This window comes from Phoxinus phoxinus (assembly GCF_949152265.1).
Source record: "Phoxinus phoxinus genome assembly, chromosome: 25".
In the NCBI taxonomy this organism is placed as follows: Eukaryota; Metazoa; Chordata; class Actinopteri; order Cypriniformes; family Leuciscidae; genus Phoxinus; species Phoxinus phoxinus.
In genome coordinates, this window is record NC_136900.1 from 6,664,423 (window position 1) to 6,681,859 (window position 17,437).

At 37.9% G+C, this 17,437-nt stretch overlaps 1 protein-coding gene across 1 annotated transcript in view; it reads left to right on the plus strand.

The window, feature by feature from the left end:
• LOC306994023 (FYVE, RhoGEF and PH domain-containing protein 6-like) overlaps positions 1–17,437 on the plus strand; it is a 35,559-nt gene that overhangs the window by 13,391 nt on the left and 4,731 nt on the right. Inside the window, exons 4-19 of the mRNA XM_079604299.1 lie at positions 1,161–1,225; positions 1,551–1,581; positions 1,757–1,908; positions 3,315–3,471; positions 3,782–3,869; positions 7,196–7,246; positions 7,382–7,440; positions 7,529–7,600; positions 7,686–7,754; positions 8,119–8,202; positions 8,431–8,510; positions 8,760–8,862; positions 8,940–9,086; positions 11,008–11,116; positions 11,205–11,302; positions 12,141–12,275. Of these exons, the coding sequence (XP_079460425.1) occupies positions 1,161–1,225; positions 1,551–1,581; positions 1,757–1,908; positions 3,315–3,471; positions 3,782–3,869; positions 7,196–7,246; positions 7,382–7,440; positions 7,529–7,600; positions 7,686–7,754; positions 8,119–8,202; positions 8,431–8,510; positions 8,760–8,862; positions 8,940–9,086; positions 11,008–11,116; positions 11,205–11,302; positions 12,141–12,275 (1,500 nt within the window). The remainder of the gene's footprint in view (positions 1–1,160; positions 1,226–1,550; positions 1,582–1,756; positions 1,909–3,314; positions 3,472–3,781; positions 3,870–7,195; positions 7,247–7,381; positions 7,441–7,528; positions 7,601–7,685; positions 7,755–8,118; positions 8,203–8,430; positions 8,511–8,759; positions 8,863–8,939; positions 9,087–11,007; positions 11,117–11,204; positions 11,303–12,140; positions 12,276–17,437) is intronic.

Below are 17,437 nucleotides of genomic sequence, written 5' to 3' on the forward strand. Positions count from 1 at the left end.
ATTCCAAATTATTTTGGTCATCAGATGCCCGTACATTCATCCTGTCTGCTTCTGCTGGCAGATCTCTCCAAATGATTTATTCATGACATGCACTCGTCTGTGATTTCAACCGCTTCCAAACTCTGTGAGGGAGACACAAATGTGAACGTCTTGTTTTTATTTTTGCGTTAAGCCGCAAGATATTTAATTATATTATTAAACCACTGCATGGAATGCTTAACATAATGTATGTTCAATAGTAAATGGAGTAAATAATGGCTAGTTCTCATAATGCCTGATTTCACCAGTAGATTGAATAAAGCAACTGTATGAACACAAAGATGTCCCCATTATTACTTAAAGAGATACTTCACCGATGAGCATTGTATCAGTAAACCCGGTAGTATTTTTGAATGACCGTGCTTCCCTCCCTCATGTCCCCCTGAGACGAGAGATTCTTGTATTGTGTGTCTGGAAAAAAAGGCTTTTTTAACCAGAGGCTAGAGACTAGAGCTAATAGTAGGAGCTAGTCCCGCATGTTTTCAGCCCGCCCATATCGGGTTTTCGCAAAACTGATATAAATCCGATCAGTATTTAAATTAATTTATCAACTAAATCGTCACAGAGACTCACGATAAAACGACGTCTTTTCAGTTTCGAGTCAACTCGTTAAATCATTTCTTCCGATACTGCTCTCTGTAACCAGTAGGCGTGGCTTGGGAGTGACCTCGTAGGGCAGCGAAGCAAGTGCATTCTGGGAGTTGTTGTCTTTCATGAGCCAAAAATACCAAAAATACATTTTCTAACTTTTCTCAGTCTAGAAGGCACCAACTTCTAAAATAATTTCTACTACTGTACATAAATTACCCAATTTAAATACACATTCATCTTTCCAGCGGTGAAATATTCCTTTAAGTGGACCAAAAAAGGATCTGAGCTTTTAAAGGGGACTCGAGTGTGAAAGCACCCACAATGTTATGAAATCTTCTAACACTTTATAAGATATAACAATTCATTGTTCCTAAAAGATAAATGTTATATATTTATAGAAATATTACAGAACAGCATATGCAAAGATAAAACGGTCAAGTGCAATTTATAAATGCGTTCTATACATAGTTTGCATAATTAACTACAGCTAAATATTTAGTTTTGATGGTAATATTCAATTTTTTTTCTAGACTGAGGAGAAGAAGACCAATAAAACTGAACACATTGTAAATGAGATCTTGTCTTCAGAGAAAATGTAAGTCTGTTTTATTCAGTCAAACCTTTTTTAAAGGATCATTACCATGTTATTCATAACATGTATGCTTTTTTTTTTTACTGTGGAACATACAAGTAGCATTTTGAAGAATCTTCATCCAGCCCTTTTCCATCCGGCCCTTTTTTAGTTTAATTTCATGTGGGTGTTACTTTCTGGAAAAGAGTTTCATCAAATTCTCCTTTTGTGTTCCAGAGAATAAAGAAAGTTTGGATCTTTAATGTTTGCATAAATGAGTCCTCTTTTAATAAATGTATATATTTTTATGTTTCTCTTTATTATACTTTTTCTCTTTCTTTATTCACAGATTTGTGCAAGTACTAAAGCTCCTCCATGTAGTAAGTGTTTCCTCTATAACTTGTTGATCTGATTTAGGTGCAGTCAAAGACTAAGTACAAAGACTGGCCATTATCAGTGCTTTCGTTGTTACTGATGGTAAAATGTCATTATGGTGACTCCTAAAATAACAATTTACTTTTCTATAGTTTAATCTCACTTCCCTAAACCTTGCAGGATTTCCGTGAAGCTGTACTGAAGGCCTCCTGTCAGGCGGGAAAAGCCGTAATCGACGAGCGAGTCGTGAACCAGATCTTGTGCTCTTTGCCTCAGCTGTACAAGCTAAACTGCGACCTGTTGAACGAGCTGGAAGAACGGGTTGCTCACTGGTAATGCAAATGCACCAACACATACCAGAAAGCAGCAATCTTACATACCTTCTTATTTATATTTAAACAATGGGAAGTCAGCCTTACAGTATCTGTACTGTGCATTTGTAGGTTTGCCGTGATTTCATGGAAATAGTCACTGTAGAAACTGTTGAAAACCACATCATGTTTATTATAGCTAGGCTAGTGAAATAAATATGGGTCAATGGCATATAACAGTGGCATATATATATATATATATATATATATATATATATATATATATATATATATATATATATATATATATATATATATATATATATATATAATTAACAACAATTGATGTTCTTAAAAAAGAGTGCCCCTGCTCGTCATAGAAAATGTGTTTTCAAGTCTTTGTATTTATGAATTGCAGTTTTAATGTAGTGACAAATATGAGTATCACATCATTGACCTATATACTCTTTGGGTCTAATTTCTTAAAGCATTTTACTCACAAAGGGTCTGGAAACTAGATATGACCAGTACCGGTAGTTTTCAAGTCATTGAAAAAAATGGCATTCTACATTTTTGGTAACATTTTAGTTTAGGATCCAATTCTCATTGCTTATTAGCATGCATATTACTAGGATATTGGCTGTTTATTAGTACTTATAAAGCACATATTAATGTCCTCTGCATTACCATATACTCCCTCAATCATAACTCATACCTAAACTTAACAACTTCCTTACTAACTATTAATAAACAGTAATTAGGAGTTTGAGGCAAAAGTCATAGTTAGTGAGAATTGGACCCTAAACTAAAGTGTGACCAAATTATTGATAAAAACTTAATGGTTCACTGTAAAAAATGTGGCTATAACAACTTAAAAATTTTTGAGATAACTTAAATATCCAACTTAACTAAACTGAACTAAAGTTAACTAAACTTAATATTTTAAGTCAAGCATGAATACATTTCACATTTAAGTTGAAACAATGTTGGATTTTAAGTTGTTATAAATAATCGCAGCAATTTTTTTACAGTGTTTATTTAAAAATGAATATTTAAAAATGAATTGGCCTGTTCTGTCATCATCTACTCACTCACATATCATTCCAACCCTGTACGACTTCTGCAGAACACAAAATAAGAGATTTGCTAAGTTGCTCTTTAAATCTTGAGCCACTGAAAATCTTGACATGTGCACTTGCCATCCTGGAGAATTAGCAATGTCCTTTTCAACATTCCTTTGAGTCTTTTCAATTAAATAAGTTGATCTTGTTGTCTGAATGATTCAAAAAGGGCAATCTTCAAAATATCTTTTGAGTTCCATGGATGATCGAAAGTTACACGGGTTTGGACAATATGTGTAAACAATTATGTCAGATTGTATTTTTATGTGAACTAGTCTATTTATAGAAGTTTCCTTGTTCAAACAGGAACAAGCATTGTGTTGTAGCAGATATATTTGTGAAGAAAGGACCTTTTCTCAAAATGTACTCCAATTATATTTGTGAGTTCGACAAGAATGTGGGACTTCTAGAAGAGCATTGCCGGAAAAACCCAGCGTTTGCCAAAGTCGTCAAAGAGTTTGAGGTATTCGAACCACTCCGACCTGTTTTTAGTTCATACCTAGATGCCTTTGTAGTGATGTGAATAGTCTCTTGGGTGTTTTTGTTTGTTTGTTTTTTTACATTCTTAAACTACCCTAGAAAAAAAAAAATACTAAAATGTATTTGAAATACATTTATTTTATGCTAAGTATACTTCAAATGCAGTTACATATTTATTGACTTATGTAATATAAATACCCTACAATTGGAATACTAAATTGGATAAACTGTAGCTACTAACACAAATTCATCATCTGTCTTTCTTTCTCTGTCTTACCTTCTCAATGATGCAGAGCAATCCGTGCTGCGCTAACCTCGCAGTGAAACATTACATGCTTAAACCTATCCAGAGGATTCCACAATATCAACTCCTCCTTACTGGTGAGAATCTTTACACTTTAAGAAGATTTTATGAAGGAAATGCGAGTGCTTTTCTACACAAAAATCCCTGCCACAATGCTAGGGTGTTGCTATGCAGTTGCTTAGGGGTTCTGAGTGTGGCAGTGCAGTTGCTAGGCTATTGTAGGTGGTTTCCAGGGTGTTGCTATGTGGTTGCTAAGGTTTTCTGAGTAGTTTTGTCAGCACATTGTGGTGCAGTTGCCAGTGTGTTGGCTTGTTGCCATATGTCACTAAGGTGATTTTAGTGTGTTTTTATAGCACATTGCAATGTGTGTTTGACTGAACTGACATTTTTGTACGTGAACAATGACACTATTGTCTTTTTAGAGCTGCTTTACATCACAATGGAATTTTGTTCACATCCTTGATCATTATTTTCCTGTTTTTCACTGTAAAACTTCTTTGAAATAATCTTTATTGTATGAATCACTGTATAAATAAAGATGACTCGACTGACTTGGTTGCAACAATTTTTTGGCCAGGTTGTGTTGTTCTATGTGGTGTTTCAGTTAGTAGCACAATGTATTGTGGATGGTTGCCAGGTTGTTGCTATCTGGTTGCTAAGCTATTCTGGATGGTATTTAGCACATCATGCAGTAAGTGTGGTTTTAGTACACGTAAGAGGTTAAGAGAGGTTTTAGCTCATTGCAGTTGTTAGCACTGATCTGTATAATGAGATATAATATAATAAACTGCCATCAGCCGGAAGTGTTCGAGCGGCCATCTTATTATTCCCTACCGACAGAGGGCATCATTGAATAACAGCCCAAACATTGATCTAAAATCACCCGATTTCCAGCATCTCAGTCTCGCAGGATTAGTTTTACGATATATGTATGTAAATTAAGATGTTGTCTGTAATGTTTATGGTCTTTTTGGAAAGGATAAGTCCTATATTGAAATCGTTAATGGGTGTGTCTACTGCACACTTCTGACAAAGGTAACCGACCTAACGCAAAATATATTTCTTTATGTATGTAACTATGGATGAAATATTAAACATGAACATACAGTATATCTGTTTAGCTGTAGGAATTTATTAGAAAAGCCTATACATATTAATAAATATTAATACAAGCCACTGTTACTATATTGCACTATATTGTTTTAAAATTCAAAGTTTACCATGCATTGTCTTGGAAATAAAGCAGTCTGTGTTATTTGACTGAATAAGTTATGATGATGTGTTTTTTTATTTCCTGATTGAGCAACATATTTCAGATGCATATTTCCCGCCAAATCGATCCAATGACAGTTTCCGATAAGGTTTACTGCGTGTCACTGTCTTTTCAGTGTGAAAAAGTAATTTAATTCCATTTAAACGTTTATCTGGGAACATTTATTAAAGGAGTTGTGCACTTTAAAATGAAAATTACCCCATGATTTACGCACCCTCAAGCCATGCTAGGTGCATATGACTTTCTTCTTTCAGACGAATACAATCGGAGTTATATTAATAAACACCCTGGTCCAATATTTGGTGTTTATATTAATAAACACCAAAGTAGTCGATTGTCGAGTTCACGCGCGTGATCATAGGTAACTAAACCTATGCGCGTGAACTTGACAATCGACTACTTTGGACTTCGACCAAAAACAGGATGTAAATACAGGTATTTGCGCTGGCTGAAATAACATAATTTTTATTCATATCTTTCACATCTAATGCAGTCAGATTCACCGTGTTCACTCTGAAGGAATCATCTAACATGGCTGGGCAATTCTATGACACATCAAGGATGTTAAGAGGCTAAAAGCAGGTTTAAAACTTGCCCCATTGAAGTCAACAGGGTGCAAATTTTAAAGAGGATAACACGGTGTAGGCAACACTGATTTTTGTCGTTGTTCTCTGTATTGACAGCACTCCAAATTTACAAACAAATGAGCTCAATTTTAAAATTGAGTTAAAGTGTGAAAAACTGTCTGCTAAATATTCTGTATGATGATATACCCGCTGATGGCTTTCAAGTTTCTGGAACGATGAGTCCAGGTTTGCAGTGTTGAATTGGCTTTAGCCTCCCTTTGCTCTTTCTCACTCGGCCTTCTTTTTGTGAAGGCAATGTTTATTGTCTACAAAGTGTGTTGACAACAGAAATGTTATTTATGTATTAGTGTTACTTATATTAGATCAGATCAGGTACAATCATTTTATTAGACAAGAATTCTTATTATCTTCCAAGAACGTGGATATTTTGCACAAGTTGTTAGCACTATTAGAAAACCAGGACATCACCGACAGAAATACAAAAACAAACTACTGTAGCGTTTCGCTAATAGAAGTAAACAGACGGATTCGTTCTCCTTCTGAGGCTTTATTCAAGAACTGCAGGGTTACTGTTATGGCCGTAACCCACGCCGTACATAACATGAAGAAGAACTCTAGCTCGCTTCTCTGGCTGTTTTAAACTCACTCTCCACTCTCACTTCCCGCTCTGAACTCTCTCTCTCTAGCCCGTTAACTCCGCCCCTTAAAGTGAACCAGGGACTAACAGATAGAACCACTTCTTATTCCATTAACACTGTTGAACAACATCACATTAACTAGTGTTTCTCAGCATTTATAATGACATTACACTACCAAATTACTAATTTCGTGGATCAACCACTGTCTGTAATGTGGATTGTATAGGGCATAGGGGCAGTGGCTGTAGCCGCCGGGACACCCCCCTGTGTACGGCCCCGCTGGGTTTATACAGATTTCCTTTATGATTTCCTTTATCTTTATGCAGATTTCCTGAGTAAGAGCAAGAGTAACAGTGATGCTTGACTTGGCAAACACCATAAACAAGGACACTTGTTGTAACATCCAAATATCTAAGCACAAGAACAGCTTTCAGAACATTGTTGTGTGATGATATGTCAGATATGTTGGTGTTAATGCTTTTATTTTACTACAGCAAACACATACAGAAATCTGATTTGTGCGCCACATGTTTTGTGTTGTGTAAGCTGTAGAGGCTTAATGATAAAAAAATGTAAAAAATGTATTTATTAATGTTAATGCACTGATTACATAACTAAGGATTATTGTAGATTATTAGAATTACTTTACAGTGAGCTTCTATTGGTTTGAAACTAAAGGCAGCATGGAGGGAGCGTTTGCAACACGTGATTATGTTTGCTGAGTAAAAGTTTGGATCATGCAAGCAGGATAATGGCCGCTGAGACTAACCCTTACGCGACTAAATCAAGCTTAGAATGGAAATTGGCTAAAAATGAGCTAGTGAAATGGCAACTTCTTATTGTTTATTATTAAAAATATATATTTTTAAATTACTCATATTTTTTTATATTTATTTTTTCCTCAGATTATTTGAACAATCTAGATGAAGAATCCCCAGACTACAGAGATGCAGAAGGTGAACAGAAACGCTCTCGAAATCTTCCATTATTAGGCACACCTTTAAATCCTCTAAATACACACAGTACAACTAAAACTTGATCTGAATCTTCTATTATATTAATTTTTTATATATCTTTATAAATATTTACAGCTGCCCTAGTGATAGTAAAGGAGGTGGCCAATCATGCCAATGCATTCGTAAGACAAGGGGTAATTCAGAATAATTTTTTAACTTTCTAAAAGATCCATAACTTTTCTTGGTAAATCTTGAGAAATCCAAATTTTTGTTTACAAACAGGATAACTCCCAGAAGCTCTATGAGGTTCAGTGCCGCTTAACTGGGAATCATGTGATTGTCCAACCAGGAAGGGTATGTTAACTACAACGGTTCACTCTTGTTAAACTATTTCAACAGTACAACTGCTTTAGAAATATATCAATGTATGTTTCTTTAGGTTTTGTTAAAGGAAGGGATCTTGATGAAGCTCTCCAGGAAAGTGATGCAGCCTCGAATGTTCTTCTTAGTAAGTGACAGTTGTCACAATTCTCATTCAATTTGATTAAAAATAACATGAAACAATATTCACAATGCAACTGTATATGAGACATATTTCCAAGTGAAACACTCTATTCAGTGTGCAGGGCTTCATTTTGCCATAGGACTTCATTTGTTCATAGATGTTAGGGTATGATAGTATTCGTGAACAATATAGAATACAGAAAAGAAAATCGAATCAAAGGCAGAACTTGTGGTGTTTTTTGCACCAACTTTTGCACTATAACTATAAAAAATAACATATCTAATAACAAATAATATATCTATAACATAAAAAAAAAACTCAAATATCTTTTTCTCTATAAAAATGTATTTCTATTGTATTTGAACAGACAAACGATAGTCTTCTTTATACCACGCAAGTAGCATCGGGCAATTTCAAACTAAACAACATACTCTCATTGGCTGGGATGAAGGTGAGATCTTTATTCTAAATTTATTATTTCGTCACCTTCCTAAAATAATTGCCTAAGTCATTTGAAAATGAAAAGGACTTAGGCAATTATTTTAGGAAGGTGACAATATTAAAATTAAAAATAGTTTTATTCTTAATTAAACAATTGTCTTCAATCATTTTAGTAAAAAGTGCAATATTTATATAAATTTCATAGTCTTTTTTCTGTTATTATCTGTATTTTCCTCAGGTTAGTAAACCTAGTCAAGAGGGGTATCAAAATGAGCTGAACATTGAGAGTGTCGAACGATCTTTCATTTTATCTGCCAGGTGAGGATCTTTAAAAAGTTTTAAACCATGTGGGTCGATGATGTGATGCTAATTTTTTGTCCGGGCCGTTGAATTATTCGAAAAATTATTATTCCTTACTTGGTATGACAAACGCGTAAATAAATTATGATAGAATTTTAAGATTTTTTGCTCAAATTTTCCCAACGATATGTGAATACTGACCCTTATTTATAACAAATTCATGTGTATGTTTCTGCTTTACAAACTCTCGTGGTTTTATCCGCAAAGCTCTGCTGCATGTCGAGATGAGTGGCTACAGGCTATTTCTACTGCAATCGACGATTACACCAAGAAAGAGACCACCTTCACCTCAGTTAGAAACCCTGAGATGGTAAACTAACTCATAAACATTATTATAATCTTCATGTGTGCAATTTTGTTGTAAACTAAATCAATGAAATTTTCCAGGCAACCCAAGACGTTGTAGACAATAGGGCCCAGCTGGGAACCATACGCCCAATATGGATCCCAGATCAGAGAGTCACCATGTGTAGTATCTGCACCTCTGAGTTCACCCTCGCCTGGAGACGCCACCATTGCAGAGCCTGTGGGAAGGTGAGAAGATGTTGCTCCCTTTAGACCCCATTTACATCTGACATCAAATTCCATTCTTGGTAATCCAATCACAAGCATCAAAGCATGTCCACTGAAGGCGAGTTGCAGGTGAACCCAAGGGCAGTTTTATTTGAATACAAATATGAACAAAATACAAAATAAACAAAGAACTGGCTTGAAACATGATCTTGAACATGGACTTAAAAGGTTAGTTCGCCCAAAAATAAAATTTCTGTCAATAATTACTCCCCCTCATGTAGTTCCAAACCCGTAAGACCTTCGTTCATCTTCAGAAAACACATTAAGATATTTTTTATGAAATCCAAGGTTTCTGACCCTACATAGGCATCAACGTCATTGCAACTTTCAAGGCCCAGAAAGGTAGGAAAGACATTGTTACAACAGTCATGTGACTACAGTGGTTCAACCTTAATGTTATGAAGTGACAAGAATACTTTTTGTGCGCAAAACCCCCCAAAAATAATGACTTTATTAATCAATCTCTTCTCTTCTACGTCATTCTCCCATGCTGTTGAAGTTGTGTAAACAGCACAGCGCTTACTATTACTATTTCACTATTGGCCGACACTGGTCACGTGAGCACCACGACATGCTTGTGATGCTAACGCAGGAGCTAGCCAATAGTGAGGCGGCGTTCTGACGTAGAACCAGGAAGCGCTGCACTGTTTACACCCTGTCAACAGCGTAGGAGAATGACAGAACAGAACTGAGAAACCACATGACTACATCAACCAATGACAACATGACAACATGACACATTCACAAGGGGAGCATATGGCACAATCGTGACGTCAAAAACTGGAATACTAATTCACCAGTGGTTCCCTTGTGATTTTTCCTACGGGTTTTTATATTGAGTTTTTATATTTATGAGTAAAATAAGGTCAGTGGTAAATATCAGTTGACGTTAATATTGAACATTTTGTTCTACAACGTAAATTATAAGCACCCATATTGAAAACACGAATTTTGAAGCTATGTTTATAAAAAACATTACAAAAACATGTTTCTAATAAATAAATAGGTGTGTGTGTAATTTACATTGGCAAAACGTCCAAGTATCGTCAACTTATGTTTACCACAGATTTTATTTTATTCGTATATTGAAAACCCCATAGGAAAATTAGTCTTCCGGGTTTTCACGTCATTCTTGCAACAACTCTACTAGCGACACCGGTGGCCGTTAAGTGAACTGCAGCCAGCAACTTATTGCTCGTGCATGTACAAGAGACGTGATTCAAGACAGATGAGGGAATTAAAGTTACACTGTTATAATAGTTTGATTATAAAGTATATTTGAGACTATAGATAGAGTATATATGTGAGACTAGTTTGAATCCCCTTTCTTTGTATGACACATTGACATAAGTAAATTCAAATCAAGTCACCTTTATTTATATAGCGCTCTTTACAATACAGATACCGTAGTTGAAGCAGCTGTACAGTGAGAAATGAATGCAACAAAGGTTGTTTTGGCTGAATAGAAGCTCTAGAAGAAAGTCATTGTCCAGTTTAAGTAAGTTTAGTGTTGATTCATTTCCATTGAAAAAAAATATATTAGTTTAGTATAATAGTATAATTAGTATAATCAGTCTACAGGCTTTCATAGACAGATGGCAGGGAAGGTCTTGTTTTCTAAGTTTTGTTACAAGCTGTTCATACGTTGGCAATAAAATTTTTATTAATACATGAAAATGTTATAAAATTTAGCCCCCTTTATAATTCATATTAAAAATTCATACGATTTTAAAAATACTTTTTACTTTTTTATTGTAAGATGTATTTAAGCAAATCGTTCTTATATATGTGATTGTAAGGAAAATGTTTTTTTCAGTATTTATGTTGCATAATTGTTCAATGATGCTTATGTGCGCATGCATGCTTTTCTCTTGGCATGTAGGTTGTATGTCAGGCCTGTTCGACTAATGAACAGCCACTGAAGTACATGAAGAATCGTCTTGGGCGAGTTTGCGATCTCTGCTCCTCTGCATTGCAGCAGATCAATTCAGGTTCAACACTGTCTGCTTTAATGTATTTTTATGTATTTGTATTGATTTCTATAAAATAAGAGCCTGTGTGACTTTTTTCTTATATTAGGCGAGGAAGCACCCAGTCATATGCCTCGTTCACCTACGAAGTCCCCTGGTTCCTTTCCATTCAGAAAGCAGAAGAAAATACCAGCAGCCCTAAAAGAGGTGATGATCCAAAGAACTGCAACTATCTTTTAAATGCCAATCAAAACGGACTTAATCTGAGCTAGATAATAAAGACAGTTTCCAGTTCACAGTGTATTGAGCCATTGACCATGGTCTTGTACCGCCTTTAGCATACTTTATCAAATTATCTTAAAGACATGTAATATGTGATGAGTGATATTTAAATCTATAATTTTGTGTAAATAATGCTAATATTTGATTTATCAACCATGCTTGAGGGATTTAATTAAAACGTGATATGTTTACAAGTATTTTTGGCAGATGAAAATATGCAAAAAATAATAATAAAATCGCGAAATTTGAAACCCCCGTTGAAACGAAGAGTTTCAACAGGCAGAAAAAAATCTCAAAAAATTTGGATGAGAAAATAAGACAAAGTAATAAATGAACAAATTTGGCAAATTGAGAGATTAGTTTTTAAACACTATTTTGTTTTCGGCCTGACTGATTAAAAACAACCGTGAAAACTGGAAAACGGACTACTATATATCTGACTAGTATGAGTTACATTTATGAGTTAATTTCACACACTACCGTTCAAACTTTTTTTTTTTTTTTTAAGATGAGAAATGGATTGCTTGCTTTATTCAGCAAGGATATATTAAATTAATCAAAAGTGACAAATACATTTATAATGTTACAAACGATTTTCAAATGAATGCTTTTGAATCATTAAAAAATATAAGGCAGCACAACTGTTTGATAACAATAAGGTTTTTATTATTAAAAAATACCTTTTTCAAATAATTAAAAAATCTTAGCAATCCCAAACTTCTGAACAGTATGTCAGTAAATCGAATCCATTCGTTAATTCTAGGTTTCAGCGAACACCGATGGGTCCTCAATGAGCGGCTACTTGGACCTCTCCAACAGGAAAGCCAAAAGGAAACCGTGGAAACGGTTCTGGTTTGTCATCATGAACAAAGTTCTGTACACATATGCTGCCAGTGAGGTAAGATTATATAAAAAAATATATCAAATCTATACAAAGATTATTTAGAAATATAATGAAATAAATGCATAAATGAGTACACCCCCTCTGAGCATAAACATATATTTTGGTAACACTTTACATTGTTAACATGGACTAAGAATTAAAAATATACTTCTACAGTATTTATTAATCTTAGTTAATGTCAATTTCAACATTTTCTAATACATTAATAAAGTTTTATTTGTTAACATTAGTAATGCACTGTGAACTAACATGAATAAACAATGAACCGTCGTATTTGAATTAACTAATGTTAAGAAAGATGTAGAAATACTGTAGCAAATGTATTGCTCATTGTTATTAATGTTATAGTTAACTGATTTTAACGAATAGAACCGGATTGTAGTGTTGCCGATATTTGTATTAATATATTTATTAATGATCACTATTACGATTCATTTAAAGATAACATTTTTGTATTAAACGTACTAGGCTATACTTAATAAAAACAGAGAAAAATGTCATAAATATCTGTAAAATAAGTAAATTGGCCAAATTTGCTTAAATTAATGGTTGCAAAAATTAGTTCACTCTTGATTAAATCCAAGAAACAACAAGTAATATTCTAGTACATCCTCCAAAAATGTAAGTATACGGCTCTGACCCTTCTTGGCATTGAGTGTGCAAATTCACGACAAACTTTTACATCTGATGTTTAACTCCTGGAGTTTGACCTTGAGTGATGTTTGATGGGGAGAGCTGGTCCCCCATAAAGTCCCGTGACATACTACTGAAGGATTTTCACCTTGAGAGAATGTATAGAGTCATTGTCATGTTGAAAAAGTCTCCAACAATGCATGGAATAAGGAGAAGACTGACTAAGATTACCTCCCCCACTCCTTCCGCACAACCAGGCTCTTCTCACTGCAATTGACATTCTACTGACTATAAGTAACATGGCAACTACAAGTCAACTTATTCTCCTAACCCGAACCCTAACCCTAACACCTACCAGTCTACTAATACTCCAATGAGAGTTAGTTCACATGTAGTTGAAAAGTTACTTCTAGTTAGTAGAATGTCTAAAGTGGACTATCGAAATAAAGTGTAACCGAATAAACTTCTATAGATATTTAACCCATACGAATTTTTAGGGGCACCAATAATTGGGGCCGACGTGTATCAGAGAAAAACCTTGATTTGATAATGTGATTTCCCCCCACTTTCATTAGTTCTCTTACGAGAGGTTCTCTCGTACTGCGTAATATAATTATTGATGAGGGAATTAGAATTATCTAGATGAGGGAACGAGTACTGCGTAACCTGCCATGATCGCGCCCCGAGCTCACTTCGCTTCAAGCGATGAAAAACCAGCTAAGCAGCCCCCAAGCCCTTCATTTTATACGCTAAGCCACCCCCATTCTGGCGGGCTATGACGCGTGAGGGCTCGAAGCGCCCTCATTGGGCGTGATGTCGCGCCCGGCTCAGTGGTAGGCTGCTGCAGTTGCCGCGAGGCAGCCAATGGGCATGCTAGTCAGCCTGCTCTAGGTCTGCCTGCTGCTACACTGCGTTGACAATGTATACAAAATTTAAGGATAATTTTTTGGCTTCATATCTCGAGCAAAGATGACTTTACCCGTTGCGTAATTCTATTACGCAGTACTCGTTCCCTCATCTAGAGAGAACGTACTCGGTTACTAACGTAACCTCGGTTCTCTCTAGGAGAGTTCTCTCGTACTGCGTCGAAAGACGCTACGGGAAAGATTTATTTTTCGAGATTGAAGCCTAAAAATTAATCCTTAATTTTGTAAAATATGTAAAACGCTTTTCTGTAGCATACAACCTTAGGCGGAGCAAATCGCGCGCCCATTGGCTGCTCCGCCAGAAAAGCACAGCCTATGCGAGGCCAGTGACGCTTGACCAATGAGGACGCTCTGCGCCCTCTGCGTCACCTCCCGCCGAAACGGGCGTGGTCTAGGCCTATAAATACAAGCATAGCTGTCTTCCACTCTGATTTTCGTCACTGAAGCGACGCAGCGTGGGCACGCATGGCCTGAGACGCAGTACTCGTTCCCTCTCCTAGAGAGAACCGAGGTTACGTTAGTAACCGAGTACGTTCTCTTACGTAGAGTTATCTCGTACTGCGTCGAAAGACGCTACGGGAACCTCTGTAACACGCCGTGCGTGCTCTTGGACCGACACAGACACCCGAGGGCGTGTGCGCCCTGGCATACAAGCGCCTACACCAAGAATTTATAGGGAGAGCGGCTAGAATTAGCATCATCCCTTTATAATAGCGCCCCTAAGGGCATAATAACATATATATGTAAATAATAGATATATATGAGGGGTCATAGCATGCTCATGGGACACATTGTCAGTGAGTGATGCTTAAAACATTGGAGTGACCTGGGCCGCAGCACGGGGCAGGAACACCATACATAGTCTTCTAGACCGAGAGCAGTTTAGCCTGCAACGCAGGAACCTCTAGGTTATAGAACCTTATAAATGTAGACGGGGAGGCCCAGCCTGCCGCCATACAGATATCTTGTAACGAGATCCTGCTATACCAAGCCCACGAAGGCCATGCCAAACCTCTAGATGCGTAGGCCAGCGCAATGGCGTCCACTACCCATCGAGACAGACTCTGTTTCGTCGCGGCTCGCCCCTTAGAACGCCCACTGAACGAAACGAAGAGCTGCTCCGTCTGTCGAAAAACAGCGGAGCGGGACACATAAGCTCTTAACCCTCTAAGCGCCAAAGTCGCAAAATTGCGACAAGACGTCATACTTAATAAAACAGGCTGTAGATCCTAATATGGTGTAATATCCCATTTGTATTCCCTACCACTAGATGGCAGACATGTAATACTTTGATTCAAGACCAAAATGACGTCATGTTCCTATTCAAAGTATTGGAGAAAACAGCAGAGCAAGTGAGCGCTCTTGTCATTGATGCGGAAGCAGTTCAGTTCAGAGCGTCTGAGTAAATTGTGAGATTTGTGAGATAAAATCATCAAATGGCTAATAAAAACTTTTGTGTTGCAAATGTTATTCGCCGATTCTGACTCTGAAGGGGAATATTTGCCTTTTGAAAATGACGATCGCGCTTCTCCCGGTACATCTTTGCCGCGAAATGGTGCAGCTCGCGCTTCTCCCAGTAACGTTACATTTTTGCCGCGCAGTGGTGCAGCTCGCGCTTCTCCCGGTACATCTTTGCCGCGCAGTGGTGCAGCTCACGCTTCTCCCGGTACATCTTTGCCGCGCAATGGTGCAGCTCGCGCTTCTCCTGGTACATATTTGCTAGTATGGTATGTTAGACGATGTCAAAGTATGCATAGGACAGTTATGGGGCAACGTGGGGAGTCGCAATGACAATGACAGTAGTTCGAGCAGAGCTATGCGCACTCGGCGCGCGCGTGAGGCAGATCTGGCCGCGCCCGTGCGCTCGTAGCAGGAGCAGAGGCGGTGTGCCACGGGGCAACTAAACAGGTCTTGTCTACTTGTGTTTGTGTGTCATATGAATAATATATATATATATATATATATATATATATATATATAATCAGAGTGCCTACTGTATGTAGTAAATGGAAAATCTCTACAACAAAAGTCCAACCACTACATGCATTCGGTTTGTTTCTACCATTTATTAGTAATGATTTACACAGTTTGTTTACTACTTACTATTTACCTGAGCATTCAGTATTGTGCAATATAGCATACAGAAGGTGAGGGACATTTTGGGGGGAAAGAAGTGCTGCATTTTATCATTTAAACTTGTGACTTTTCATGAAAATTCTATAATCCATGACGGCCGCCACCATATGACGTCATAATATGCAAATTAGATGGGAAAATGTAATCCCTACATAAACTTTGGGTCATCCTTAATATTTCTCTAATTTACAGAAAGTATCTATCTTTTATTACTTTTAAGATATAGCCTTTTGAAATTAAGATGTCAAAATCGAACGTTTTAAGAAAAAACCTCTGGCGCCTAAAGGGTTAATGCCCTGACCGGGCAAAGGGAGCTATTTCCGTCCTCAGAGGCCGGCAGAGCCGACAGGGAGATGACCTGAGCCCTGAACGGTGTGTTGAGGGACTTAGGTACGTACCCATGCTTCGGTTTTAACACGACTACAGAGTCGTTAGGCCCGAACTCCATACAAGACGCTCTGACTGAGAGTGCTTGTAAATCCCCCACACGCTTCACTGAAGCAAGAGCCAAAAGAAACACGGTCTTGAAAGACAGGTGCTTCATGTCAACTGAGTGAATAGGCTCGAAAGGGGCCCCTTTCATAGCGTTCAACACCGTAGAAAGGTCCCAAACGGGGACTGAAGGAGGCCTTGGAGGATTTAACCTCCTGGCTCCTCTAAGGAAACGGACCACCAGGTCGTTTCTGCCCAGTGAACGGCCAAGCGTTGGATTAACGAACGCTAATATGGCTGCCACATAGACTTTGAGCGTGGATGGGGTTCTACCCTTATCCAATAGCTCCTGCAGGAAGGAGATAATCTCTGTTTCCCCACACTGAAGGGGTGACAGAACTTGGTCTGAACACCAACCAGAAAACACAGACCATTTGGAAGCGTAGAGCCGTCTAGTAGACGGGGCCCTAGCCTGCTCGATCGTGTCTAACACTCCCTGTGGGAGGTTAGCGGGTACCCGTTTATGGCCCACACATGTAGGGACCAGAGATCCGGGCGAGGATGCAAAATCGAGCCCTTGGCCTGCGAGAGGAGGTCCCTCCTCACTGGAATCGGCCACGGGGCAGTGCTCTTCAGCCGCATCAAAACTGGGAACCAAGGTTGATTCGTCCAGTATGGAGCAACAAGTAGCACTGAGCATCCGCTTTCCCTGATTCGCTCCAGCACCTGAGGCAGGAGTGAGACAGGAGGAAAAGCATAGAGCGGACGGCGGGGCCAGACACTGGCCAGCGCGTTCACGCTCTTTGAAAAGAATTCCGGGCAGTGAGCGTTTTCCTGGTTTGCGAACAGGTCTATTTCCGCTCTGCCGAACGTTCTCCACAACAGGCGCACTGTCTGTGTGTGTAGCGACCACTCTCCTGTCGGAACGTTGTTCCGTGAGAGTCTGTCTGGGCCTACGTTCAGGTGACCTGGCATATGCATTGCTCTCAGCGAGCGCAGGTTGTGCTGGGCCCATACCAGGATGCGTTC